At 44.4% G+C, this 27,434-nt stretch overlaps 2 protein-coding genes across 15 annotated transcripts in view; one reads left to right on the top strand and one right to left on the bottom strand.

Moving 5' to 3' along the window:
* LYRM9 (LYR motif containing 9) overlaps positions 1-8,602 on the bottom strand; it is a 35,079-nt gene extending 26,477 nt beyond the window's left edge. For 3 of the 13 annotated variants that reach the window (XM_015881085.1, XM_015881090.1, XM_015881094.1), the window contains exons 1-2: positions 8,187-8,300; positions 4,202-4,494 (exon numbers count right to left, since the gene is read on the bottom strand). In XM_015881085.1, the coding sequence (XP_015736571.1) occupies positions 4,202-4,204 (3 nt within the window). In that variant the 5' untranslated portion in view covers positions 4,205-4,494; positions 8,187-8,300. The other 10 variants (XR_001559032.2, XM_015881084.2, XM_015881091.1 and 7 more) reach the window with 8 other exon arrangements.
* A 503-nt stretch (positions 8,603-9,105) lies between these two features.
* The window catches only part of NLK (nemo like kinase), a 39,981-nt gene continuing 21,652 nt past the window's right edge, over positions 9,106-27,434 (top strand). For both annotated transcript variants that reach the window (XM_015881068.2, XM_015881069.1), the window contains exons 1-2: positions 9,106-9,197; positions 9,599-10,537. In XM_015881068.2, the coding sequence (XP_015736554.1) occupies positions 10,080-10,537 (458 nt within the window). In that variant the 5' untranslated portion in view covers positions 9,106-9,197; positions 9,599-10,079. The remainder of the gene's footprint in view (positions 9,198-9,598; positions 10,538-27,434) is intronic.

Genomic DNA, 27,434 nt, shown 5'->3' on the forward strand with positions numbered 1-27,434 from the left:
CTCACAGCCCACGTTCATTGGTATTTAGGAACTGAATAGGACATTCCTGCATAGCTGTTCAGTTACTTATTTATCATCAGACCAAACAAAAAATAGAATACCATACTGCAATTCCATAAAATCATAATATAATTAGCATAAATTTGTTGCATGGAAACAGGGTTTTTTTTTTTGTTGTTGTTTTTTTTTTGTTTGTTTGTTTTTGGTTTTTTTTAAATAAACACACCAAAAGCAACACACCAGAAATTTTCAACGAAAAGTGATGGGTAGGAGAAAGGGAGAGGATTACATGTGTGACTGTGACGTAAAAAAATGCAGAATTCTGATCTAAAGACCAATAAAATCAATGCAAGTTGGCAGTGGCAGGAAGAGAGCTCAGAAACCTGAGACAAAATAGCATTTAGGTACCTTAAGCTTTATACCTCAGCTGTCCTTGAAAGTTCCAACTTCTGAACAATAAAAATACTCCTCATGAGCATTTTATTCTGCAGCATTTGACTTTGTTTAAACCTGTGTGGGTGGGCAGTCAAAAACGGAGGAAGCCACAAATACATTGTTTTCAATCAGTTTACCAATGATCCTTAGCCAAACAACCAGGCCCATTAACTTGCAGCACATGGCTGTCTCCGCACACTGCAGCTCCACTTCCCACAGTGGCCAGAACAGCCAGACTACGAGCAGAATCAACGTCTTCATTTCTTTCTTAGGCACCACATACTGGTCAGCTTTAGTTGAGAGAAACACTTCCATAATGGCCCTACAAGACTTCTTTCTCGTTTGAGATGAAAGAGTTAATATCTGTGACCCAAATATGGAGACCCATTTTAAACTTGCTGAAAATTGCTTTTTAATCCCAGCTCTCGAGGATTTCCTTTGAAACCATCTGCCATGCACACTCAGTACTCATTTCCCATGTATATGCAGGATTACTATAATATGGATTCTTTCATGTAACTTAATATATGTCAGTACATAATAAAATTAGTTGAATGTTGCCTTTAAAAAAAAAAAAAATTACATTTTTATACCAGAAAGTGCCTGTAGAAGTCAAAATCAGTGATAAATTCACAGAAAACCAGTGACCCATATTTATCTTATTTACTGCAGCATTTACATTACAACTCTTGTTTATGTAGTCAGTCTGACACTGCACGAGATTCAAACAGTTCTGAGTCACTGAACCAATGTAACTTCTGTACATGCTTTAAATTAAGCTCAGGTATTTTCCAGGATATGAATGATTTAAGCATGCACTTTCCCAATTACAATTTAGTTTCTAGACTGGAAGAAAGAATTAACCACATGATAATTAAAGATCGGAGAAGATTTCTAAGTATCCTTAAATCTGCAGTATTTTCTAATTGCTTATGATGAACTTTCGTGCTGCTGTAATTTTCTAGTACAAATACTGACAAGTGATACTTCAGGTCACATTCATACCCACATTACATTAAAAAAAAACAACACAACAACCAGTGACTTGAGCAGTGTCTAAAACAGAAAACAAAGAAATAGCAGCTTAGCAGAATAACCACAGCTAGAGTGAATGAAAAAGCAAGCAGTCAGCAACATACACCTATAATTAATTTCTTGGATCAGCCTATGAAGTCAAAATTCAAAGTCCCAACAAAACCAGAGCATTTTTCATATGGAACACTTTTTAAAAAGTGATTATTTGCCTGCAAACACTCCTGGAGTGGGAAATGAGGCAAGTGATTCGCATGGTTTCCGTGGTGTAAGATGACACTAACATTTCAGGAGACAGACAAGCCCATAAACTTCAAGAGTTTTTTTTCATGGTGAACAGTCACTTAATATACGTTTCATTAGATATTTCACTAATACCTAATGAAAATGAATGGCAAGACAGAATTCCACAGTAAAACATTTCCCACCCAAGCAAAGATTGCTCTCCATACACTTGGATGCATTTTTTTTCCTGCATATGAGCAACCAACAGTAGAAGTTATTAACATACAAGAGATCTGTTTATGCAGATGTTGGGAGAACGCAGAAAGAAAAACAAGCAATTCATTTTGTTTCAGATGTTGGAGCATCATCCTGCAGACATGTTACTTTTAATACAAAGCAGCTCCTAAGATGAGTGAGGGGGTGAGGACAGAACCAAAGCTCAATCACTGGGTTATTCCAGTATTTACATTTTAATGGGCTTCCTGCATTATTCTGTCCTTATAATTTTCCTTCACTACTAATTATATGAAATTTATTTTGTCTCAAGCAACAGTGGGAAGAAACTCAATATGTTGAAGATGGCTGCTTTCAGATATTTCGAGATGACGTGTTACACTGTCATTTACTTCTGCAAGTGGGTATAAACCCCAAGCAATTCACAACATCCTGTGGCTCTACTTGGAATGAAACTATGAAAAGCTCCATCAGCTTATATGGCCAATGGCTGGCAGAAGCCTGTAACAGTGCTGCAGCACATGCAGAAAAATTGGTGCTAATAAAAACAAACAACAACAAAAATAAACACATACTAATACTAAATCACCTTTCTCTGTGTAAGGGAGAGACTAAGTGAAGCCTGATCCACAGGCCTTCCTGGGACCTTGCAGCACTTCACTTTTTTCTGTTTACTTAAACCTAATCAACAATGTTGAGGAGTTGGAAAGGCATCAGGGATGTGAGTGAAGCCAGTGCTGTGGCTCTAGGATATAAAATACAACTAACTGATGAATGCTTAGTTCTTGTCCTCTTCACATACAGTAGACACAGAAAAACCCAGAAATAAGTGTCTCACAAATGTACATAGCAAACCTGCAGCCAAGGCTTCGGACAAGGGCAGAAGTTCAGTGTGTGAAGGCATTTAGTGAGCAGAGCTGTCAATGATAGCATCCAAGTGCTCTGATACTACAGCACAGGAACCTAACCATCAACTTACCTAACAGAATGATTCGGAAAAGTTTGCATGAGGGACATGTGAAAGTTCTGATGCTGTATAAGTCCTTTGATTTTATGAACTAAGGATTTGGCTTCACACAGTCCATTTTAACTTAACATCGTGGGCCAGAGTATACGGTCATATATATATATATATAGGCAAGTTTGGAATCAACCCGAAATTTTTTTTCCATACCTGTAATGACCAAATAAAAGCATAGGCTTCAAGTTGCACCAATTACAACATCACCTATGCAAACAAGTTTAATTAGCATTACATTATCCAATTTACGGGAGTCAAACTCTGAAGACAGTGCTTAAGTGAGATGCTGCCATGAACAAGGCTGCAAGTTTGTTGTTTCCTATTAGTATCCAGATGTTTGGGCCTTTTATGTATTCCCATATTGACTGCGTATGACAAAGAAATGTAGTAAAACTGGCAAGACCACAGGCAATAATCACTTCTCTGTACCTTAGTGAAAAACAGTGTTTAAGACGCATTCTCAAAATTGCCCTGCTGTAATGGATAGGTGTGCCTGCTGCAAAGACCTCAATTTAGAAATTACTGTTTATGAGTAAAACATAAAGCATTTTTCTTTTTTGACATTGAGTGAACGTGGTCTATTACAACACTGAAGGCATTCTGACATAGTGAAGAATTGATCTATGAGCTAATATGCTAGAAAAGATTAGTCATGATATGAACAAGCTCTAAGAAGTTATCCAGACTTGAAATGAGAGGGAAAAAAAGAAAAAAACAAAGAAACAATACAGGTTGGACTTTGTGTTATCACTACAAAGTTAAAGTAAGTAAAACTAACTGGTACTGATGCATCATCTGCAAGAACTTAACAGCCTAAAGGTCTTATCTCCTACCCAAGACTTCACTGAATCTGATCGGCAGAGAATTGGGTCAAAACACAGTTATTACGACAAAACAAATTCTAGCACATACTGTGCTCCAGTGAGGGAGGGAAGAGAAACAGTCATACCTGTTAGCCACGATGTGGTGAACAAAGTGCTTTGCAAGAGGCATATCATCAATTTGGATCAATTCAACTGGTTCGTTCAATTTTTTGTCACTGGAATCAGTGACAGAACAAAAGCTAGCCAGGGCTCTGAAAGATGGCATTCCTAAAACCACCACCACAGCAGTGTTATTCTCTTTGCTGATTAAACCTACAACCTAAATAATTCAATTTATTTTAATTACTGGTGTCTTAGCCTCTTCCTCCTCTACTCCCCCCCTCCAAAAGATATTGCAGACAGAAACAAAGAGCTTAGACACTATACTTACCATAACAACTTCAATTTGGAGGATAACGAAGAAACCTTCTTCTCTCCTCACTCCACTATTTAGGGATCCTGCTCACATAAATACAAGTGGTATGTCATGATGTTTTAACTTCTTCACCTTCTGGGGATAACATGCTGAGAAGCTATTTTAAGAACACAGCTCATTCACAAAGGTCTCCAATTCTGTCTTCAGAGACAGAGATGATTTTCTTACTGCTTCAAAATCTGCTGGCATGACATTAGCTTCAGAGGGAGTTCATTTGTTGTTCTGACATCAAAATGGAGCAAGAGCAGCTGCCAGGAGAGTGATAAAAGGAAACATTGGTGACAAAGAGCAGCAGGGTCATTTCTGGTGCAAAAGAAAAGAGAACAGAACTGTAGAACTGTCAATTTCTCCAAAAAAAAAAAATAATAAAAAAATATGAGGATTAAAGATCACTCCTCTTCCACCTACAACTGGTGTTCAGCAGCAAGAAGGGAAATGAGATAGAAAAGACAATAAACAATCAGAGCTGCATCTTTAAATTGCAAATTATTATATACTGACTTTAAGCACCTGAGCACTTCCAGTTAAAGCCAAGATCCAGTTTAAGCTCTGTGACTGAGCAAAGGATTCAGTTACTCCTACAGAAAAATGAAACAAAAATAGTTCTGGCCAGAAAACACTTGAGGGCATAGAGTTCAGTGCTTTGGAGCTGGCAGTCTTTGGGAGGAATTCAAGCCCCAGCACTAAGTCGTGACTACCATACTTGTATATACTGCATACTGTACAAACCTGGAACAAAGCTGTCACTGCAATATGACCACAGCAAGAACTAAGCTGCAAGAGCCATGAATGGGGCTGATCGGCCACTGCTGCTTTGAAGATGAAGGTGATGCTCATTTTGATCAACACGCCTTTCTGACTGACTAACCTATGTTAGGTCATCCACTTGTTTTGATTACTTGATTATTTTCTCCCCAGCCTCTTAATTATTATGTGTTACCTAGACCAGGAATTTGTTCCCCATCTGACAACGCAAGTAGTACTTTGTTATCTTCTAGATAAAGGCAAGGACTTCATAAAGTAAGGCAAACTGGCAAACCTAACCAAAGTCACAACAAAATATTCTTTTCCCCGCTGTGCCTTATTAATGACTTGTTTTCTGCTTTATAAAACCTTTTATAAAACTCTTTAAAGATGAAAATTTTGGAGAATTATTTTTCAAAGGAAGAGACTAATAGACAACAAATTCTAAAGCTATAAATGCCTTGCATATATTAATTATCCCTTTGTATGTTAGAACCATAATTAGTTTACAGCAAAATATGACTAGCCAAAACCCATTAAATTCCCAGGCACTAACACTGTTGATGATGCTTTATGGTTTCAGTAGTAGGATTTATGAATAAAATATTAACAGTGCTGCAGAATGCTGAGGAATGCAACTGCACAGTTGTACACTGAGGTACGAGTGGGTTTGCCAAACACCCACACAATAAATCATCAATAGCGCAGCTCAGAGAACCCCTTTTGTGCATCACGGAAATCTATGCAAGCATTTAATTATGCTTTGTTCTCTTCAATATTACTTTTCTGCATTGAATTGTCACAAGAAAAAAACTGCACACACATGCTGAAGGATGTTTATGTACAATACTGGGCCATGAAATCAAGAAGTACCTTTCTATCATTTAAAGGCCTACCTTCATAGCCAGTACCCATGGCACACAAAAAAAACCTTCCAAAACCTACGTCTGAATGTGGATTATAGCATTTTATTCAGAGCAATGCCATCTTTCACAGAGAATGTTGAGGTTAACACACTGTTGAGGAACATCAAAGAAATAGAACAGGGATGATTACACATTGTCTTCTACCACTTAGTCTTATGCAGAGTGCTGTCAAAAAGATTATACCTCTGCAAGGCAAGTGGCAAATTCAAGGGGAGAGTAAATCTCCCAAGAGTCAAAAGGAAATACTGAACTTGATACAGTAGGTTTTCAGAAAGAGACAAGGCTGTCCTCTGTGCTTCCAGACTACAGTATTTACTTTTACATGCAGTTTAAACAGGCTTAGCTAGATGTCTAACAAATTCAGATACATTACCATTCAGTGTTTGATATTCAAAAAGCAGACTTGCATCTTCTTTATAGTCCTCTTACTGTGAATAAAATAGCAAGAGACAGATGCATGTCCCCATGAATAACTGTCTTCACCAGTAAAAAATTAGAATTGATCTGTCATGTTTCATCAGCAGCAGTCACCAATCACGTATCTCCATGCATCACTGGGGATGACAAATTAGTTGCCATCAAACTGCGTTCTGGCAGGATCGAGAGCAGCGCTTCTACCTGCCCAGTTCAAGTAACTGCTACTGGATCTTGCCAGCTCACACTCACTGGACTCCTTGCAAAGCACTCACAGCTGTGTACCAACTGCAGCAAGCTCCTCTCAGCAGACTTCACATTTCTTGTACACAGACATGCAGTAACAAGGAAGCACCAACTTGCATCAGCACAACATGTATTCATTCTGCAGCTGTGCTCTAAAGAAGTGCGATTTATACAACAACATGCAACACTATTTCAGGTAAGAGGTTTCTATTTCAGGACTGTACTGAGGAAACAAGAGGTCTGTAAGAAACTGAGCACTTAGTACATCTGCAAATTCCACATTTCCTTAAATATATTTCAGCATAAGCCAGCTCCAGTCTCGTTCCCACCTGCCTTCTACAGTAAAGCGGAGGCCAAGAATACCAATAAAAGGGTTTATAAACACAGCAAAGAAGGATGATACACCATAAGGGTGAGTCTTTCAACACTGACATCTGACTTGACTCCGTAAGGACTCGTAAGTGCATCATTTCAGCTGCTGTCTCACCAGTATTCTACCTCACTGAGAAGAACTGTTTCAATCTCAAAGGGCAAACAAAAAGAACAATGTAGTTGTGGCAAGTAGTTGAACAAAAAGAAAGTACATCCCACATTTCAGTTACACTTCACACACATGGAAAAAGGAAAATACAGCTTGTATTAACCCATTGAAAAAGAAGAATTTCTATGTGCCAGAAGAATCGCTAACAGTGCCAGGCGTGCAATCCAGCTCACTACTTTTGCTCTTATAAAAACTCATGTACAAAGCAGTGCCCAACACCAGCTTTTAAGTATTTCATGTGCATGACATCCATTTGCTGACATCCAACTGAAAATCCAGCATGGGTTGGATTCACCAGCCTATAGAAGTCAGGAATTGCAGGTGTAGGGGCAAGTCCTTATGCAGGACGGAACATTCTCGTTGAGACACAGCCCTGCCCACCCGCCGCACGCACCGCCCGGAGGCGGCGGTCAGTCAGTCCGCACTGCGGGCAGCTGGTACGGCCGGTTAATTCCCCCTCAATCCTTAGAGAGCGGCTGCCATTCACGCCAGAACTGCAGCTCGTTGAACGAACCGTATACGAACCACACGAACCATTCTGACAAGTTTTCCTGGGGCTTTACGTCTTAATATCCCGTGTATTACTTCTTGAAGGAGCCTTTCAAAGTAACTTAAAGATACGGTACGAGCGCATGAGTTTCACCTGGAATTTCCCCCACCTGTGATCATAAAGCAGTTGTAAACGAACCCTTTCATGGTGTTTTTTTCCCAAATTAACTGTAAGTGAAGTGTTCTAATACCTAACGTGACAGCAACACTACATAGCAGTCCCAGAGCAGAGCGATACCCGGAACAACTGAGAAAAGCAGCAGTTATCAAGGAGCCTCAACCCCTGACGGGCTGTTTCAGGACAGGACGCTCTGAGGAGGAGCAGCTCCGCGTCCGCTCAGAGCAGCGACCGCAGACTGAACACACGGCCCATCCTGCGCGGCCGGCTCGATGCGCACAGCGCCTGCAAAGCACAACGCACCGGGCGGGGCTGCTCAGCTCAGTTCAGCTCAGCTCAACTCGGCTCGGCTCGGCGCGCTCCCGCCGTGCTCCTCGCTCCGCCTGCCTCGGCTGGCTGTACCTGAGGCAACGCCGCCCGGCACCGCCTCGAGGCCGATCCAGGTTTAGAACGCACGCCCGCGTTCCCGCTGAGCTCAGCGAGTTCCTTTGGAGGCGGGACGGCGGCCGTCACCTGCCGGGAGCGGAGACAGGCGGGGATCACCTCAGCGCAGCGCTCCGCTCGCGCCCCGCGAAGCCCGAAGGCCGCCGCCTCAGAGCGCTCCAAGGGCGCGCACGCGCAGCTCCCAGCACTCAGCCGGCCGCTCACCCGCTGCCCGCCACAGCGACCTCCGCGTCCTCACCTCACCCCGCCCCGGCAGCGCCATTGGCTCCTCCCGCCGCTCGTCACCCCGTTCCCGCCTCCCATTGGCCGCCTGCCCGATGCGGACGGGCGCACCGAACGTTTCTTCGGCCGTCACGCGGCGCCTCGCGCAGCGATTCGAGGAGAAGCGGCCGCCGCCGCCCCTGACTCGCGAGGAGAGCTGCCAATCAGGCCCCGGCCGGGCTCCGAGCACCATTGGCCCAGTAACCCCTTTTCGGGCTTTCGTTTCCCTTCATTGGCTAATCGGATCGGATAGGGCCGCCTCGATTGGGCAAAAAGCGGGTCTCGGGGGCGGGAATCGACCCGGGGAGAGACGCGATTGGCCGGGAGGCCGGAGCGGCGCCGCGTGATTGGCAAGAAAGGTGAAGGAGGCGGGGCCGCCCGAGGTGAGGGTTGTGTGAGGTGAGGGAATCTCGCGGGGTCTCGCTGGCTCTGGGCTCGGAGGCGCGCGGTGATTGGGCGGCGGGGGTCAAGGGGGCGGGACTGAGTCAGGGAGTCTCTGCGGCGGCCGAGTCCTATGGGCCGGCCGAGCTGGGTCCCGCTCGGTGATTGGGTGGGGGCGGCTCTCGCGGAGCCTGGTGGGCCGGGTCCGATTGGCTGCGGGCGGGTGTCGGGCGCGCGCCCCGCATGGGGGCGGGGGGGGCCGGCGGGGGGAGGGCAGGCCGGGTGCGCGTGCCCGCTGTGCGCTCCGCGCTGGGGCTCCGCGAGGAGGTGAGTGGCGGCGGCGGCGGCGGAGGGTCGGGCGGCCGAGGCGGCGGCCGGGGGGCGGAGCGACGCCGCGCGGCGGGGGCCTGAGAGCCGCCGCCCCCACCCCTGCCCGCCGCACGCACAGCACGGAGACCCCCCCTCCCCCACCCGGCCCCGCTCCTTCCCCGCCCCGCCGCGCCCCTCCGGCGCCGCCGCCGCCGCTCCGCTTGTCAGCGCGCCGCGCCCGCGGCCCGCTCCCGCCCCTGTCATCCATTTTGTCACCCGCCCCCTGCTCCCGCCGTGCCCGCAGCCCACCCTCCCCTCCTCCCCGAACCTCCACCCGGCCCCCTCCCTCCGCCGGTCCCGTCGGCTCGCCCCGCCGCCCGCGCCCCCCTCACTCTCTCCGGGTGCTGTGTATGTTTCAGGGCCTGCGAGGAAAAGTTGCGAACTCCCCGAGTTGTTGGCTGTGGCGGAGGGAGCAGGTGTGCGAGCGGAGGGAGCGATGTAGGAGGCGCGGGGCGCTCCGAGGGGATGTGGGCATGGCAGGGGTAGGCTCGGCCCGCGCAGGGCGTCCCCGGGCGGCGGCCCCGCATCCTCCGGGCACGGGGCACTGAGCGCCCCTTTCCTCGAAATCCAAGTGTGGAGAGCCCGGACCGCCGCGGCCCTGCCCAGGATGGAGCCCCAGTGAGCGCCGTGGGCGGTGGGTCGGCGCTTGGGCTCGTGCACATGAAGAGTCTCCACGGCGTGTGGCTTCGCCAAGAGATCAGGCCCGTTGAGCTCGATGTTCTCGCAGGTGGGCCGCGTATGATGGAACACGACTTCCTTTAAAGTGTAGCAGATCTCATTTTTTGATGGCCAAATGACAGCTTGACCCAGTCGTTTGCCAGTCGAGGGGCATTTTTTTGAATGTCTCTTTGTGGCGCAACAGCCAACGCAAAAATGATGGCGGCTTACAATGGCGGTACGTCTGCGGCAGCGGCAGGTCACCACCACCACCATCACCACCACCTCCCTCACCTCCCTCCTCCTCACCTCCATCACCACCACCACCCTCAGCACCACCTGCACCCCAGCTCCACGCCCGCGGTCCATCCCGTGCAGCAGCACGCTTCCTCAGCAGCTGCGGCCGCGGCGGCGGCGGCAGCGGCGGCGGCAATGTTGAACCCCGGGCAGCAGCAGCCATATTTCCCATCGCCGGCACCAGGCCAGGCCCCTGGACCAGCGGCGGCCGCCCCAGCTCAGGTACAAGCTGCAGCCGCAGCTGCGGTCAAAGCGCACCATCATCAGCACTCACAACATCCACAGCAGCAACTGGATATTGAGCCGGACAGACCTATTGGATACGGAGCCTTTGGTGTTGTCTGGTGAGTAGAGAAAAAGATGAACCAAGTTTGCATTCTTTTCTACCAAATCATAATTCATTCTTGGTTTTTCTCATTTGATCCAGAATAGAAGAAAACTGCTCACTACCAGCTCTTTTCTGGCTCTTTTCTTTTCTTAGGAAGTTGGGTTCTCTTGTTTCTCTTGGCAGAGCGAGGTGTGAAGCAGTGAAGAACAACCCCTTGTTATGAGGCCGCACCATCGGTCTCGATTAGGACAAAAGCAGCGTGTTTGTGCGGCTCCTGCACGTTTTGTTAGCACGTATGTGCCGTGTGGCTGAGCCGCACCTGCTGAAATTTCAGGTTCACAAACATGAGAAGATATTTTCTAACCTGACTTCAGAGCTAGAAATTGAAGGTGTCTGAAAATGTCTTCCTGCCCCCGTCACCTGCTGGGAGCTGTGCCTGGGAGGCTGCCTGAAACACAGCGCCTGAACTTTGCTCTCATCTCGTAAATGCAAATGGGATTTTCTGTGCTACTGTACTGTGCTGCAATACCATGACTCCCTCAGCTGCTATGTCAGAGGCTTTTCTCAGTGGGTCATAATCTCTTCTAATATGTTTTGTGACCGCTTCATGCATGTCATAACTGCTCTTCAGGATCACAGGAGCAAAGCTAGCGTGCTTTTTGGTTGGTTTTTGGATGAGCTGCTGCCAGGCTCCCCGTGCTCTGTGGCCCTCTGGGAGCGGAAGGGATGTCGGGGTTTTGTTGTCATGTCGCCACACACTTCCTGTCTCGCCGGCACCAAGTTTGCAGCAGGTCAGTGGTGCAGCTCCCGCTTGTCTGTGGGTGCTGTGGTGTCATCGAGAACAGCGGGGCTGAGGGCCGTGCTGGGGGCTGCAGGGCAGAGCAGGGACAGCCCAGCTCGGTATCTATTAGCCCTGCCCTTAGAGCAGGCCCGTGTTTGTCACACACCCTGTTGGCTGGGAGAGCTGTGTAGGAGAGGCGTAGCTGAGTGCTGCGACTGGTCTGTGTCCCTTATTGCAGGAGTGAAGTGCTGGGCAGCACTGCTCCAGTCCTGCTGTGCAGAAGTGTTAAAAAAGTCCAGGAAAGAGTGAGAACTGCAGAGGAAACTTTAAAAACATGTCTAAAGATTATTTTCATCTGTTCCTGTATTTATTTCTTGATAAAGTGTGGTTTTTTATCTCAGTTGTTGCTGGCTTGCTTAAATTTGGAGCTTTATGTAAGATCAGACCCGGTTAGTGGTTGGCTCAAACACTTTGTTTACCTGTGTGTAATTTTCCGGTCTTTATTTTGCCCAGTTTTATCTGAAAAAAAGAAAAAAAAAGGTAGAAAGAGTGATGCATGTTCATAAATTCGGTGGAATAAAAGGTTACATTTGCATATTCAGTACTGAGAACGCGGAGGGAAGAGAAGTGTAGGATGAGGGTCTGTCCTGGGTGGCGCCAGGCTCCTCTGCTTCCACATGGCCATTGGACGGAGCCTGCAGAGCTGCAGCTCTTACCTGAGAGCGGCAGCCTTTACGGAGAGGGCATTGCATGAAATAAAAGCAGAAGCTGCTGTGGTAGAGATGTAAGTGTGTGCAGATTGAGAACGTGATGGGTGGAATTCAGTTCCTCTTTGCTCACATGTAGCTGAACTCTGCGGTCTCTTTACAGTGTTTGGTGTTTCACGTTAACTTTGGCGGGTGGGGCTGTACTGAGCTGACAGGCCATGTAAGCAGAGGAAAGCTGAATTTTGGGTTTCATTCCAAACGGGAGTGCCTGTCTAGCTCAGTTCTGACTGTGTGGGATAATGGAACATGAACATCAATTTGGGTATTTACAGTTCAAGTTAGGCATGAAAAACGCATCCTTTGGTACAAGTGTAATGTGAAAAATTCAGTAACACAAAGCCCAAGGTAATTGTGAGTGAGGGTTCTATTACATATCCGTATCTTTCTGAGCATCGGTTGGCACTGACAAATAACCAAAGAGCTCATATGTGTGTTGGTGAGAAATGCTGCTCTGCAGGTGGCTGACGTACCTGAAGGAGTCCTTCATTGTACCCCTGAGATGTGTCGTGTTGACAAGGAGCTGCAGCTTGTCCCGCAGTTAGGAAGCAGCTCCTGCTGCTCCCCGGGTGCTGCCCACGCCACACGCCTGTCCTGCTGCCAGCGGGACGCTTTGTCCTTCACCGAGTCCCTGTCAGCACATTCTTAACGTGCTGGGAAAAAAAATAATCCAGATTTTAGTTTCAGCAAAAACTCTGTGCCCCGTGTTTCAAAGCGTGCGTCAGATATTTGGAAGTCTTGTGAGTGCTTTGGGGATGAGGAGCTGTCCTTTGCAGAAGCGCTCCCTGTTCTGCTGGGGAGACGTGCTGCTGCCATCTGCTGGGGTTCGTAAAAATAATGATAGTAATAACAAGAGGGCAGTGAGTCTGTCTGGGGAGCGAGGGGCTGAGGAACGGTGCCGTTCTGGTGTGAAATTCCCAGAGCTGAGGGCAGCAGCGGCTGTGGAGGCGTCGGGAGTGGAACTTAGCACTGTGTTGGTTGGGATGGGACTCTGCCAGCTGTGTGCGGGTCGTGTCTGCCTTCTGTGTGCCATGGAGTTCAGAAAGGTGTAGTTCGTCAGAGAGGATGGAACCAGGCAACCAGTGTTATTACTATAAAAACTGTGGTAAGAGGCGTTTCTGTGGGAAACATGTCACAAATGGCACATATAAAAAGGCTGCACGTTCTTTTGAAATTATTTTTAAAGGCATGATTTATGCAACTTTATGTTGCTGTGTGGTTTTCAATGTATTTGTTTCTGATAGTTTTTATTCAGAATGTTTGATAGCCGTGTAGTGCTGTGATGGTTTGGCTGACTTTGGGATAGGATGCTGTGCGCGGGCTGCCACAACTTTGTCAAAACAGAAAGAATTTAGCCTAAATTTATACTTAGTTCCCAGCCTTCAATGGCCTGAAATCCCTGTAGCTAGTGCTAAGTTAAACACTGAAAGGAGTATTGCATAGAATTGATTGTTGTGTAGACCCTAAAGCAATGTTAAGAATTTTATCCCCGCACTGGTGCTGGTCGGAGCAGCAGGAGAGATGGCTGTGGGATAAGCAGGTGACCCCCCACCCCCAGCAGTACTGCAAAGGACCGACTCATGCAGAGCAGGGATGCAGTGCAGGTTGTTTATTTTGGACAAATTGCTGGAACATGTATTAGGAAATAAAGGAAGTTACAGCTTCAAAACCCATATGAATAACTGCAGGATAAGTTCACCTCTGAGTGAACCCAAGGGATGTTTTGCATGGTTAATGCAAATGGGAATGCAAAAGTCCAGTCTGGTACGTGAAAAGTTTAGAGAAAGTTCAATTAGTAAAATCTGCTTTGTGAAACCTTTTTGGATTTGTGGGTGTGAGATGTCTTTTTCTAAGCTAAAGCTGTTTGCATTAGGGTCTTTCTCCTGTCCCTGAAAACTCACCTTTAGAGGAGCGTTTGTGAATAGGAAGAGTATCTGATTTTAGCATTAGCATTTAGATGGGCACTGTTTTGCTTTAAACCATTTCACTTGCTGTTTTGTATTAATCTGAAATTACTTTTTTATTATCATTGATCAGAAGAACTGGAAAAGCTGTCTGAAATTAACCCTAGAATTTTCGCTGTGAACGAAGCTGAGAATAACAGAACAGTGAGTGGAAGTGGGCTCTCTTGTGGGTGGAACAGAACATCCACCAGCAGTTGGATGAGAGCCTATGGCAGGAGTCAGCCTGGCCCACCACGTGCAACAGAGAGCTCAGTAAGCAGCAGACAAATGGGAAGAGCCTTCACTTGCTGCTATTGCAGCTGGCTGAAGTGTGGCAGTGATACCAATTGGGAGCTTAATGTGGGTTATTTGTGAATGTAGAAGACATCTGCGCATGGCCTGTTGGTTTTCAGGTTAGTACAATTTGCTTTTAGTAATGGAGCAACAGTTAAAATGATTAAATAAAATGTTTAGAAATAGTAATAAAAGTAAAAGGCACAGCTGCTACGGGCACTCTGCAGCAAGCTTTTCAGGTGGCTGGGGCATCTGATGCAGATAGGCAGCAATTTCCCATGAAAGAGACCAAGTCTTGGAGGATGCCATGGAGATGCCTGAGGCAAAAGGCGACCCTAGCAGTGAGCAGAGCAGCCATGTGCTGTGTTTCACACCTGACGTCACAGCTTAAGCATCTGCAGGTGATTGTGTCAGTGTTTTTCGAAGGGTTGCTTTATTTATGTTGAATTCTGGCTCAGTTTATGAAAAAATAGAGTGGAACGGTGACACTCAGTTGTATTATGAGACACTTTGCAAAGCTGCTATGTTTAAGTTGTTGGGGTTGTTTTCAAATTACATGAAAAGGATTCAGTTAACATGTAAATGGCAGTTCCCCAAATGTGCAGAAGGAAATAAAATGCGTATAGCAACTGCTTGTGCTTAAATCCGGCACTGGGGGCTAAGTGGTGTTCTCTCCATGTAATCTACTGGATTGTTCGTTACTGTGTCATAAGATTATGCAAGAAGGAAGGAATGTGGATAATATTTTTTTCTCAGTGTTGGGTGAGGACTATTTTGAATAAATCAGCTCATTGTAGTTTATGCCAAGGTCGGTGGTGTGCAGGTCACTTGAGCATGGCCAGGATGGGGAGCACTCATCACCCTCAGTTCTGCAGATGTTACAGCAGAGCAGCTTGTAACTGGGCCTACAGCCTCATGTTGGTTTCTCAGAAGACATTTAATTTCAGATGTTCTTTTTCCTCTCCCCACCATGTGTTTTTGCATCTTTTAAAGGGAGAGTTTAACTCGTCCCTATCACTGAGGCAGAAGACACAAATTCCTCTCGTGTTTGTATGTGGGCCGATGCGTCAGTGCTCCCAGCACGTGATCCAAGAGGTGGTAAATAGCAGCAAGTAGCAGTGTGTGCTGTGTGTGGCTGCTGGGGGCAGTGGGGTGGCACGGTGCAGCCCCACAGCTGTGGCATTGCCCCTGGTGACAGGCCTCATCCAGGCTGCCTCTAACACTAGACCGACACAGAAATCCTCTGCTGTTCTGTTTTTCAGTGCATTTGGTGTAGACAAAATCCTGGCATTGTAATCTGGAGTACGTCACGTAGTAGGGCTGGAAATTTTGCTTTGTTGTGAGTCAAACTGACTATTACGTCCAATTTTGTAAAGTAGACCCCTGAGTGAGGTAGTAGATGCTTAAATGAGAGTGGCTTATGACAGGCAGTTGAAGTATGTATGTGAAGGATGGAGGCTTATGTGGTTAATGCATTTATTTATTGATAACAGTATTTAACAGTAATAAGCTGTAACAAGGAAAAAGTGAATGCAAGTAGTGGAAGATGGAATGGGTAGCTAAAGATGGTACAAACCATGGCAATTATCTGCCATCTAGTGATGGAGAGGCTGTAAAATTGGTGTTGTACCAGTAGGCCAGGCTTTTCTAAAAGGTAATATCATTAACCTGTTCTGAGGATGCGTGTTCTTCCTTTGTTCTAGCTCACTTCCATCCCTTCATGTTGCTTCAGTCAGAGCGTGTTAGAACGACCTGAACTTCATTATAGCGTTTAAAATTGTGTTGGTTCTCTCTTGGTACATGAGATTGATGGATAAATAAAGGCAGTCTTGTGTTAACCTTGGTATTAGCTAACTTCCATGGCTTTGGAACATGGCCATGTACCCTGTCTGGGAGCGCTTAGCAAGAACTTGAGCTTTAATCACGAGGGCTGTAGCAGAACTAGTGTGTCCTAGCAATATCTTCTTTTAATTTCCTGATGTGATTCTTTTTCATCAAGGCTTGGAAACATCCATGTGTGAGTGGAATTCTTACACTGCTTATGATGTTTCTGACACCAGAATGTGATGGCAGGACTGTTTTGTAGCATGTGTACTTTGATAAATTATCTTCTGTTACTTCTTTGGTTTTTGTAGAGCACCATATGTTGGTATTTGTGGGCAATTACAGAAACGTTAATTCCAAGCATCACATTCAAGAACAGTTGCCGGAGGTTTTATGGAAGACTAAAAGGTATGGGGGAATGAATCCGTGGGCTCTGGTGTGTGATTTTGCTTTGTTGCTCAGGAAGCACCAGGCCGTGTTCTCACTGCTCCTCCATTTTGTTGGCTCGGTGCAGTGTCAAAATTGAACCTTTGCTTAATGGTGGGAGAGACACAGAGCACAGTGTTGAATGGTTGGTAGTCAAGTAGTAATTTTGGTTTAAATCCTACATTCATTTATTTTCTGAGAAGCTGCTGCCCATCCCTTCTCTCATGGAAGTGCGTATAGGAATTTTTAATATTTCAGTTAATGCATTTTATTATTTAACATAAATTCTTGCAACCATTGGAGAATACCTGTCTATGAATAAATTACACTTATCCCATAAAAGTAATAGCAGCTTTCAGGAATGGGTTCTCATTGTCACATGAAGTAACTTCTGGGATGTGCAGTGGCATTTGTTGAGCTCCCCAAGGAAAGACAAGCTAGTTGAGGTCAGGAAGGAAGGAGAACAACAGGCCCTTAGTCAGTAGTCTGTTACACTGAAATCCATTTTATGTTTCTTTTAACTGTTTTGGTTACTAATGAATACGTTAAGGTTTGTTACAGCTTCAAGAAAAGCAGAAGGAGGTGTGCCCTGGTCTGTTTTCTCTGCTCATCATTCAGGTTCACCTGAGCAGCTGAGGCTGGCCAGGCTGCACAGGTGCCTCAGTGGCTGCATTCCCACCTATGTGTGAGGCTGTGTGAGCACTAAATGAGAGTTTAACTCCCTAGAGATTATGCAGTAAGCAGAACAAAAGCACCGTTAAAAGGATTTTCCAGTATGACTGTAACTTAGGGTGTTTCTGTAAATTCCTGTTGGCTTACTGTATGGTAACTGCTGAGTCACAGCCTGAGACACTGATAGAGCACCTGGGGACAGGACTGGGCAGCCCTGGGAGCACAGTGGAGGCAGTTCAGCTGTGTGACCAGAGAGGGTGGAGCCTGGCTACTCTTAGACCTCATTTAAGGGCTGACTGCCATTGAGAATGGTTCTCTTTCTGGAGATCCCTTTTTGGTGGAGTTTTCCTCTGTGAGTCTAGGTCTTTGAGGATGGGTGAACAGTCCTTTTTTCTTTTCCTTATAACATCTTTCTATTTTGTTGGTCCTTTTGTCATTACACCTCTTGTAGCACCCTTCCATTATGTTCATCTTTCTGATTGTTTCATTTGCTCACTGCATGCCTCTGATCTGGAGGGAGGTTGTCTTGCAGATGAGCTTTTACATTAGTGTGGACAGAATATCATGGTTATTCCCAGACTGCCTGCAATCCACCTTTCATAGTCTCCTAATTCCTTGGCTGGCACTTGTAGGTAAGACCAGTAAGAGAGTATTCTGAATCTCACAGTGTTTCTGGATCTCCCATATCTTCGCTGTGAGCCTTCAAAAAGCTAGAAGCAGACCTTGATGTTGATCTGGAGTTTTTGGGTATATAAGTAGAAAAAAGTGTTTGGCACTCAGGGTTGTATTTGTAAAAGTAACCTGCTCTGAAATAAATGGAGTCAGTAATTCTCAGCACCTACCTTAATGTTTATTGTTGGGAGCAGGAGTTCTATGTAATAATTGCTGTTAATTTAAGCCTTTAAAAAGATTGGGAGAACTCTGCTTTTTCCTCATCCCTTATTCCTTGCACTGTTCTGAATTGGCCTAATGAATTAACTGTGACTGTCTTGACATTTTCTCTTTTTTTTTTTTTCTATGATAGTGTCTCATCTTTTTTGACAAGCATAGTAAATATGTGAGTTGAAAGACTCAGTTTTGAGAGCTGCTTTTGGTTAAGGATGTGGCTTCACAGTTGCGTTTGTGGCAGCCCATTGCTGTGCCTGAGCTAGCATTTGTATGACAATGTCCAGAGTCATTAGTCCTGTATTTAGTGCTGCTTCAGAAGTGAATATTCAGATTATGAATTGGAACAAAAGACCGTGAGACTGTGTCCTGACAGAATGATGTTCAGGTTTGAATTGTGAAGCTGCTATCAGTCACTATTTATGTTTTGATGGAGCAAGGCAGAAGTGTCTGTCTGCTCCTGCAGGTCCGGACTGCTGCCCATGTGTCAGTGTGTGTTCTCTGGAGCAGCTCTGTGCCAGCAGCTGGCATGCAGGGCAGCGCAGGTCCTCATGGAATAGTTTGCTGTGGGTCACCTGATTTAATTCCAGTGATAAAGTCAGAGTGCTGTTTAACAAACAGCTTCACTAAAAGCAGATTTTAGTCCAAAGCTGGAAGTATTCTTGTAAGTTATTAAAGATAGGTGAGGTATCAGGTGCTTTTCTGGTGGGCTTCAGGTTTGCTCATTGATGTTATTTGAAAAGTGAGGATTAAGGACCTGCACTGCACTTGTGAGGCAATGACAAACCCTCCTGAGCCCAGAACCTGAATTGCACCTTTCCTGTTGCCAGTGTGGAGAAGAGGAGAGGTAAATGAGACCAGCTTTGCGTTTTGTTTTCTGAAGGAGGTGGAAAGTAGGTGAATGTTGACAGAATCGGGACCAGCCCTGACCTACTTGTGGCTTTCTCTGATCTGTCTCAGGCATGTCACATTGCCATTTCTCTGCTACTGTTTACTCATCTGAAGACTTGTCTAAAATTAAGAGTAGATACATTTGGTAATTTGGACGTTAAATGTAGATAACTTTACCACTCCCACAATTGATCCCAAGAAGATTTTATCACCCGTCATAGCATCGTGTGATGGGAATCCTTCTGTGTATTAGTTCTTGCTTCATCTGGAACTGCTCTTTAAACTCTGGGTTAAAGCTGTTTTAGAGCCCATAACATAACTCCCCTTTGAATTTTCATGTTTTTCTTTTCTTTTTTCCCAGGGCTCTATATTTTATTTTAGAAAGTCCTGAGAAGGCTGGAATTACACCCACGGTGGTGATTTGTGTTATCACGAGGCTTTTGGCTGACTCAGAATAGAGAAACCCGTATTAGGGTTTTCAGGTCAGTTCATGGAGATCATTTAAATCTAAATGCAGCTTTGAAGCGAGTAGGTTAGACAAGGGCCTGTAGGTCTGACTTTGGTGTTTCTTCACATAAAATTATGAAACTGAAATTACTGCTGTGTAGGAGGGAAATTAGTTGGGTTTGTAGCAGTTCAGGGTGTTTTTTGTGGTGTGGGGCTTTGGGTTTTGTTGAGTAGAAAGAAATGCCGTTTCCTTGACATTCTCATAATAGTTTTAAGTAGTTGAAAGGCTGTAGGTTTATCTTAAGTCTTTGGTAATATGTCTCTTTAAAATAAAGGGGGGGAAAAAAAGAATCTTCTGTATTTGAAAAATATCCACAACTCTAAAGCATTTCCATGCTCTCAGGCTGTGCTGGCAATAACCTTATTTTTCCCTTGTGTTTTGATACATCTCTTCTGCCCCTACAGTAACTTAAAGAGTGAATGTGCAGTTCTGGTCACATAGAAGTCTTTGCGTGGGAGAGGGAGGGGGAAATAAAAACAGCAGATTACCAGTACTTAAAACGTACAGAGGAAACTTCAGAAGAACTGATGCCCAGTTGCCTTTTGTACAGAAACAAGGAAGCTACCACTAATGTAGTTGTGCTCTTTACCGCTACTGTCAAAATATATAAAGAATTATCTTCAGTTTGAGTTGCCATTATGAAAAGAAACTGCATTGTCACTGAAAGAGGTAACACGAAAAGAGCTTTTGTTAGCTGCTGTTTCTAACAAAATAGACAGCACTGTTCTTTTTATTTCTCAGCTCTTGCTTTTGGTTTATTCAGCAGAGGAAGAAGTACGTGTCGGTATGTGCTTACTTCATCAGTTGTTAAACGTTGGTGTCAGGAACTGCAATTCTGGGTGAATTTAACATTTTAGTTATACTTGAATGTGAAGTCCTATGGTTGTGGTGTCCAATGCCATGCAAAACAGATAAATGTGAATGCTGTTGTCTAAAACAATTTCTGGCAAGAGGAGTGGGAAGGGAGAATGGCAAGTAATAAATATTGTGTTCTAATGTGGGATTCTGCATTATTATAACAAATATTCTGTATTGTAATAATGGACAGGAGAAAAAACTGAAACTTGAAAGGTCAGTAAATAAGATTTACCTTTTGCAAACAACTAATGTGTGGGAGTCCTGAAGCTTAGCAGTCCAACGGAGACAGCTGTTTCCCCTGGTTGCAGCCTGGAACACAGACTGTGGTTACTTTGGAGCGAAGTGCTGTTTCCAATCCTTGTTGCAGGTGTTACTTTGAATACTCTGCTGGTTTTTCATACGCTGGCTAACAGCCAAGTGTGATAGTAGTGAAATGATGGAGTGGCTGAAATGCCATGGGTTTAACCTGGGAGATGAAGCAGTGAAATAATGAGGTATGGTACTGGTTCTCAGTGATTATGCTCAGTCTGCTTGGAGTAATGAGCAAAGAGGAGTTTAATCATCGGGTAGCAGCAGCAGCTTGTAGTGAAATTTAAGACACTGTACATGACTACTGCTGGAAACTAGATATCTATCTAGAGGATATGGCCAGTAGTTTTATTAACCTACTTTCCTATGGTGGTACAAAAATATTCTAGGAACTACACCAAGGCATATTGGTTTGTTGGACACGGAGAAGGTTTCACGTTTGGATTTTCTTTGGTTGGCTGGCAGGAATGTAGTAGTGCCTGTAGTGATGGTGTATATTTAAAATGGAACAAAAGTGCATAGAGATGTGCATGTTTATCATGTTTGTCAGAATTGCAGACCTTACAGAGCTGTGGCATTGACTGAAAAGAAGACTTGCTTGTATGGAATCAGAAGGTGGCACAGAATGAATGTTCTGTGCAGTGGTTCATATAGCTGGAAAGTAAATAAAAGAGGTCTTAAGCACAGTCAGAAAATGTACTGTAAGTGGAGAAACAAGTTTGATTTGAAAAGCAGTTTCAGTTTTAAGCTTCCATGAAGGAAGACAAATTAAACATTTTAAAATATATTAACCATAACAGTATCCCTTTAATTTTCTATTCTTTTCTTTTAAGTAAGGTACTCCAAATCAATTTTTCTTCAAGGAGACAGATTTCTTGCAGTAATCAGTTTTGCTTTTAGCTCTGATTTTTAAAGAATAAGTGATAATGGCACACATGCTTGAGGGTGTGATTAGAACACAGCGTTAAAAGGCTTTTTAGGACATCTACTGTTGAAAAAGGAGCTCTGGAGAGGTCTGCATTTGGCAGCTGATCAAGATGGGAGTAAAGAACACCTTTGAAGTGTGATATGAAGAACAAGTTGCTTAACCCTTTCACATGAAATACCTTTTGGAGAAAGTTAAGTCTAGGAGTTTTTTTGGACTCATATTAAAGTTATCCATTAGGTCTCTTAGCTTGTGTTCATCCTTTTTTTTTTCCTTGAATGAGTCTTACGTCTCAAATGAGGTTCTCATTGACAGTGTTCGCTGTTAGCAAAAGACAGTAAAGCAAGCTGCTGCTTTATGTTGCAGTTATGTGCCTGGGAGAGGGCAACAGGTGTCATGTCTGCTGGAGGGAGGCTCTGTCTTTATATCCTGAGTAGATCTCTTACCTCTGGTTGTTACTGCACTGTGTCTGCGTGGGCCCTTATTGCTCACACAGCAACTGGTCTTGTTTGTTTGTACCTCAGAAGTAAATGTGAGCATACACAAAGGTTTGTTCAATGGTATCATCTCAACTATCTTTTTCAGTTTGCTTTTGAATCATATCTCTTAAAATAAAGAATGACTGTTAATATTTCATTACTGCATCTTTGAAGTGTTGCCAACTGGAGACTGCTGCACAGCAATTGTGACCTGAAAATCAGCACATCAATTTCTTAAATATTTCCAAAAATAACAGCTGTTCTTTTTGGTAATAAGTCTTTTAACAATGCAACCTTGTCTGTTTTCTATGCCCATGCGCTGCTATCAGCACTGACTTGTGCTCAGTGTTCTGTTTCAAACAATTTTAGAAGTGTGGCTGCTGGCAGCTCTTGGAAGGCAGCAATTTGCATCAGAAGCATAAGCAGATTTTTGTGGCCACTTTGTCCATGAACTGGTGAAAATACATGGGCACGCTTCATGGCAGTGTTTGTCTTACATGTGCCTGTCTCATGCGCCCTGAGCAGACAGCTACCGTAGCATGCTGGTAGGATGGTAGGAACTCGCTTTGTTCCCAGACATTTGTCTCTGCTTCCTGCAGGAGGACTTCACCTCTGGCCTGTGACCTTTGTCACCCCAGTGGACAGATGTGCTCTGGTTCTGTGTACTTCTGACTTGAGATTCTTCATCCCTGATGATACTGTGACTGATGAGTAAATTTCCATCTATTCACTCTTCCTTAGTGACAATGGGCCTCGTGCTGGAAGTGTTATAAAGCTTTCCTCAGAGCTGTGGTTGGTGCAGGAAAGTGAAGGCGCCACAACCGTAATGTTTTCCTCTTTCTCTTATCTGTGTGTGGCTTTTCTTTTAAACAGAATAATTAAAATGATTATGAATATTTCCTTTAAACCACAATCTATCAGCTTTTGCATCTCTTAAACAATGAATGTACAGCCAGAGGGTAAAGCACATTATAATGCCATGCTAATTGCGTGAGTGTGTATGCTAAGCTTCTCCTGTTGTGAAAATCCAACAAAAATAAACCCTCTCTTCTAATGGTGCTGTGCAATTAGCCACCACTCCCATTTCTCCTTGCAGGGAAAGCCTAAGTCACTCCACTAATAGGACAGGAACTCGTAGTGCTGACTTTGAATTCAGGCTTGGCACACTGGGAAGGGGGAGACTCAAGCAGAATTTAGAAATGAGAGTTCTCAAGTCAGCAAACCTTGCTTATCTGCAGATGAGCCTCCATTTTAAGCTGGGTCTCCTACCTCCCTCTGCAGGTGACTGTTAGGGGAAGGCATGTCTGGAGCATTTCATTTGTTACCCAAAACAGGCCCTCCATAAAGAATAGTCCCACCTATCCTTCTCCTACTGACTGTGCAGAGTCTGTGTGACTGTCTGGCCACAGACCATGTTTGGCACCTGCCCAGGCTGTCTGTGGTAGTGACAAAGCAGTCTGTCATCTGTTTGTCCCAGCTCTGTTTTTGTGCTGTCTGCATGCAGTGCAGTGAGGCAGGTCAGGGAGGTACACTTGAGCTTCACATTAGCAGCCACGTCTGCTTTCCAAAGTTTGGCTAAATTAATTCCAGCTTTAGTGTTTTAATGATTTCACTGCCACTAGGAACTGTCAAAAACAAAAAAACAAAACAAAACAAACAAACAACAAAAAAAACTCCACCACTTCCAAATGCGTGGGTTTATTATCTGTCAGTAATTCTACCCAGAGACCAGATGTATATATGGGAATGGGCCATTGGATCCAGTGAGCTTTGTGTACCCAATGAAACATTTCGCACGCAGGTGAGGTGATTAGCCACACACCCTCTCCCTGCCCTCTAACTAGTTCTGGGAATCTTTGGTTTTGTGAGCATTTCTGAAGTGTTCTTTTTGTTTCACTTTCAGATGTTTTGGGAGTCTTATCAAAGTGTACAAAATGCCTGTAAGCATTCTCCAGACTAAAGCAGGACTCTTAACCTCAGTACCTGAGAATAGAACTGCTTTGTAACATCATGGATTTGTTGTAATGCTGTGTACTCCAAAAGCAGCACCTCAGGTATCATGTGCCTTTGAATACATGCTGCATTGTTTGTTCAAAAGTGCTGTATCAAATATTCACAGGTGAGCAGCTGAAATGCTCGTGGGACCATGTTTTTTATGTTTCTTAGCATAGAGGTTTCTGAAAAACTATTCATGATTGAAGGAGTTGGGCAACTCCAAAGGAAGGAAGGAAGTTTTGGATTAATAGAGAAAACTTGGGAGTAATGGCATTCAATCCTGGTGTGCCTTCATAGGTATTCCCTGTAAACAGAAGGGAAGGTTTGATTCCCTCTTAGAACAAAATCAGCATTTTCCCACACCACCCTCTGAGAACATTCTTTCATTATCTTATTTGGTGTAATAATTGCTATGGAGTAGTCACAAACTTGTTTTTCTGCCAGTTGAAACTCTGGAACAGTGCGTATGCATTGACCTGGATTCAGAGAGGAAAAGTTACCATTGGCATAATGTCTGCCTTGAACATTTGCCATGAGCACGGTAGGGAGTTGCTAAAGACTTACAGAGAGAATTGGAAGGTGAAATGCCTGTGAGAATTCAGTTTGATAAGCAATGTTTTGAAAGCTGGATGGTGTCATTAATCCGTTCTGCAGCTCCAGTGCTAATAAGAATGTATTACTTCTGTAGTGATTAGCCTTTGCTGTGAAGAAAAGCTAGTTTGTGTAAATTATCTTTGTTTCTTAGTACATTTCATATCAGACTTCTATATTTTAATGCAGTAATTCAGTACAGTAAGACATAGTATATGTTTGTTGTTTGTAGTCAGCCAAAAAAGTATTGTTACGGTTAGAAGAGCCCTGCACCAGGCGTGCTTCTTCCAGGCCCTCAGTCCTGCTGTGCTGCAAAGTGCTCGCAGTGCCCAACAGCTCTGCTGTCACACCAAGGGGCCAGGGAGGCCTTGCATGACTTCATTGCGTGCTGTGTGCTCTGTACCCCGTCTCAGGCTTGTGAGCAAATGCAGGACAGATACATGAGAGCTAAGTGAGGTGCAGCCCTAAGTCCAGAGCACATGTAACATGTGTTCAAGTGTAGGAAGATCAGCTCTCAACATGATGAGAGATTTTGCAGAAATTTGATGTCTGAAATAAATAGTGATATTTGAAGAGAAACATCAGGTGTCCAGATGTGTATTTGATAACTTTATGACAACAGCCAAAATTCTTCTGTCAGAGATTTGTTTGAACCTCAATTAGAAGGTGTTGTGTTTTTTTTTTTAATATAGATGCACGTGTAGTTGATGTTGAGCATTCAGAAGTTACATATTGCAGTGGGTCTGCGAACTGTATCAGAATGGAGTGTATCTGTATTGCAGTTCTTAGGCTGTGTGTTCTGTTTGATAAGACCTTATTTTGCCTAACTCAGCAAAACTATTGATGTTTTCTTGGCAAAAGTTTGCAATCAGCTGTTTTGTTACATGAAATATGCCAGGTTGCATATCTAAGGTAAATATATATTTAGAGGGACCGTGGATTTTATCTGGATGTTTCCAGAAATAAGGCAGATACTTTTGCATTCCTTGGTATTTTTATCTTTACCTGAACCAAAATCTTTTTACCACTTCTTGGTGTTTCCTTTCCCTCTTTTTGGCTGGCAGGATATTCTTAGTCCTGTTTATAAGCATGGCAAGGGAGAACAGATCAGACTGCTGATCTGGAGGAAACCAGCTGTTAAGCATAACTGTGTGTTTTCAAATACACGGAGCAAACAAGAAGGGAACAACTTGCTGTGGTATTTTGGCTGTACTTCTCTTGGTATTACCTGTATTAGTAGGGGACAGGTGACAAGCAGCTGGTGTAGCTGCTCACCATTTTTTAGGTGACTGAACCATGAAGCTGATTAGTTGAAGTGGAAATTAATATAAATATTCTCACTGGGGAGCGTTATGTGCTGGGAGACTGGAGAGGTAACAAAGGGAGCACATCTCACAAGAAGCTGCTTTGCTTTCCCAGCTGTGTGGTTTGGCAGCCCTTGCAGCTTCCTGCCCTGCAGCTCATGGTGCTGCAGAAGGACTTGGACTGCCTTGGAAGCAAAATGTTGGGCTCTATTTAATGGCATTACCAGTAGCTTTTGACATGTTTTGCACTGAATAATAATAAAAAAAAGACCAGTGTGGCTGGGTGTTCACAGTAACATCTGCAGCCAGAGTTCTTAAAGGCACAACTAAGGCTAAACTAGAACTTCCTTGGTTGTTTTTCTCCCCCTCCCAATTTTATTTATGACCTTAATTTTTGCCCCACGCTTCTATAGCACTTGGTTATTTTTGGATTAAGTCATGGTCTTTCATCTCCATCCTCAGCTACAATTGACATTTCATAAGCAAAGCACTTGCAAACTTCGTAGTCCCTTGCAGGAGTGCCCCATTGACTGTGCTGAGTGATGGACAGGTTCCTGCCTGCTGGTCACTTTGCTGCTGGATTCACTCAGGGAGCAATATCCTAACATAGCAGACGAGGGATTTAAAATGGGTTCTGAGAGCCACAGTAAGCAAAGTTGCCTTTCTGGTTGTTCTCTCAATTGGCTCCTGGGAGACTTTCATGCTTTTTTTGTTCCTCTTGGGCATATCTGACCTGATACGTTCTTGCTATAAATAATTATTTTACTAGTATCAAAGTATACAAGCACCAAGCCATGTTTTCAGCATCGTTGTTGGTTGTAAATAGCAGTTTTTCAGACAGGCTTCTTTCTTCTTTCCTGTTTTGGAGTACTGTCCTGGTACCACTGATCTCCATCACTTTGTCAGTTTTTGCTGGGAGCAGCGCAGGGCACCCAGCAGGGGCGTGGGGAGAAGAGCACTGCAATGCAGAGGGGAAGGGCTGAGGAGCTGCTTTCAGAGCAGGGCATTGCAGGTTGTCATGACTAACAGATAAAAGCACCTTGAGTTCACCTGCAGCAGCAACCTGGTTCAGCTCTTATCACAGCCTACAACAGGGCCATTAGGAAAGTCTATTTGTGTACACCAATTTTTGCAGTATGAAAGTGTTCAATGACAAATCAGGGGGCAGCAGCCGTGCTATCCATGCTTACACAGCTGTGATGAAGTTCAGCAGTTCTGCAGTCTGTTTAACACTTCCTGGCTTTTAGATAGGTTTTGGACCTTGAGAAGGGAGTACCAGTAAATTTGTGGTAGTTGTCAGGACTCCCAGGCATTCAGCAGCTGTCCTCCTTACCTCAGTAATCTTTCTAAGGTAATCATTTTGATTGTGAAACATTGCTTTTATTATTTTTTATAAAGGATTTAGGAGAAAACTTAGACAAAGTATTGGCTTAATACCATCAGGGAAAAATGCTTAGCAGTTTG

Source organism: Coturnix japonica, chromosome 19, assembly GCF_001577835.2.
Source record: "Coturnix japonica isolate 7356 chromosome 19, Coturnix japonica 2.1, whole genome shotgun sequence".
NCBI lineage: Eukaryota > Metazoa > Chordata > Aves > Galliformes > Phasianidae > Coturnix > Coturnix japonica.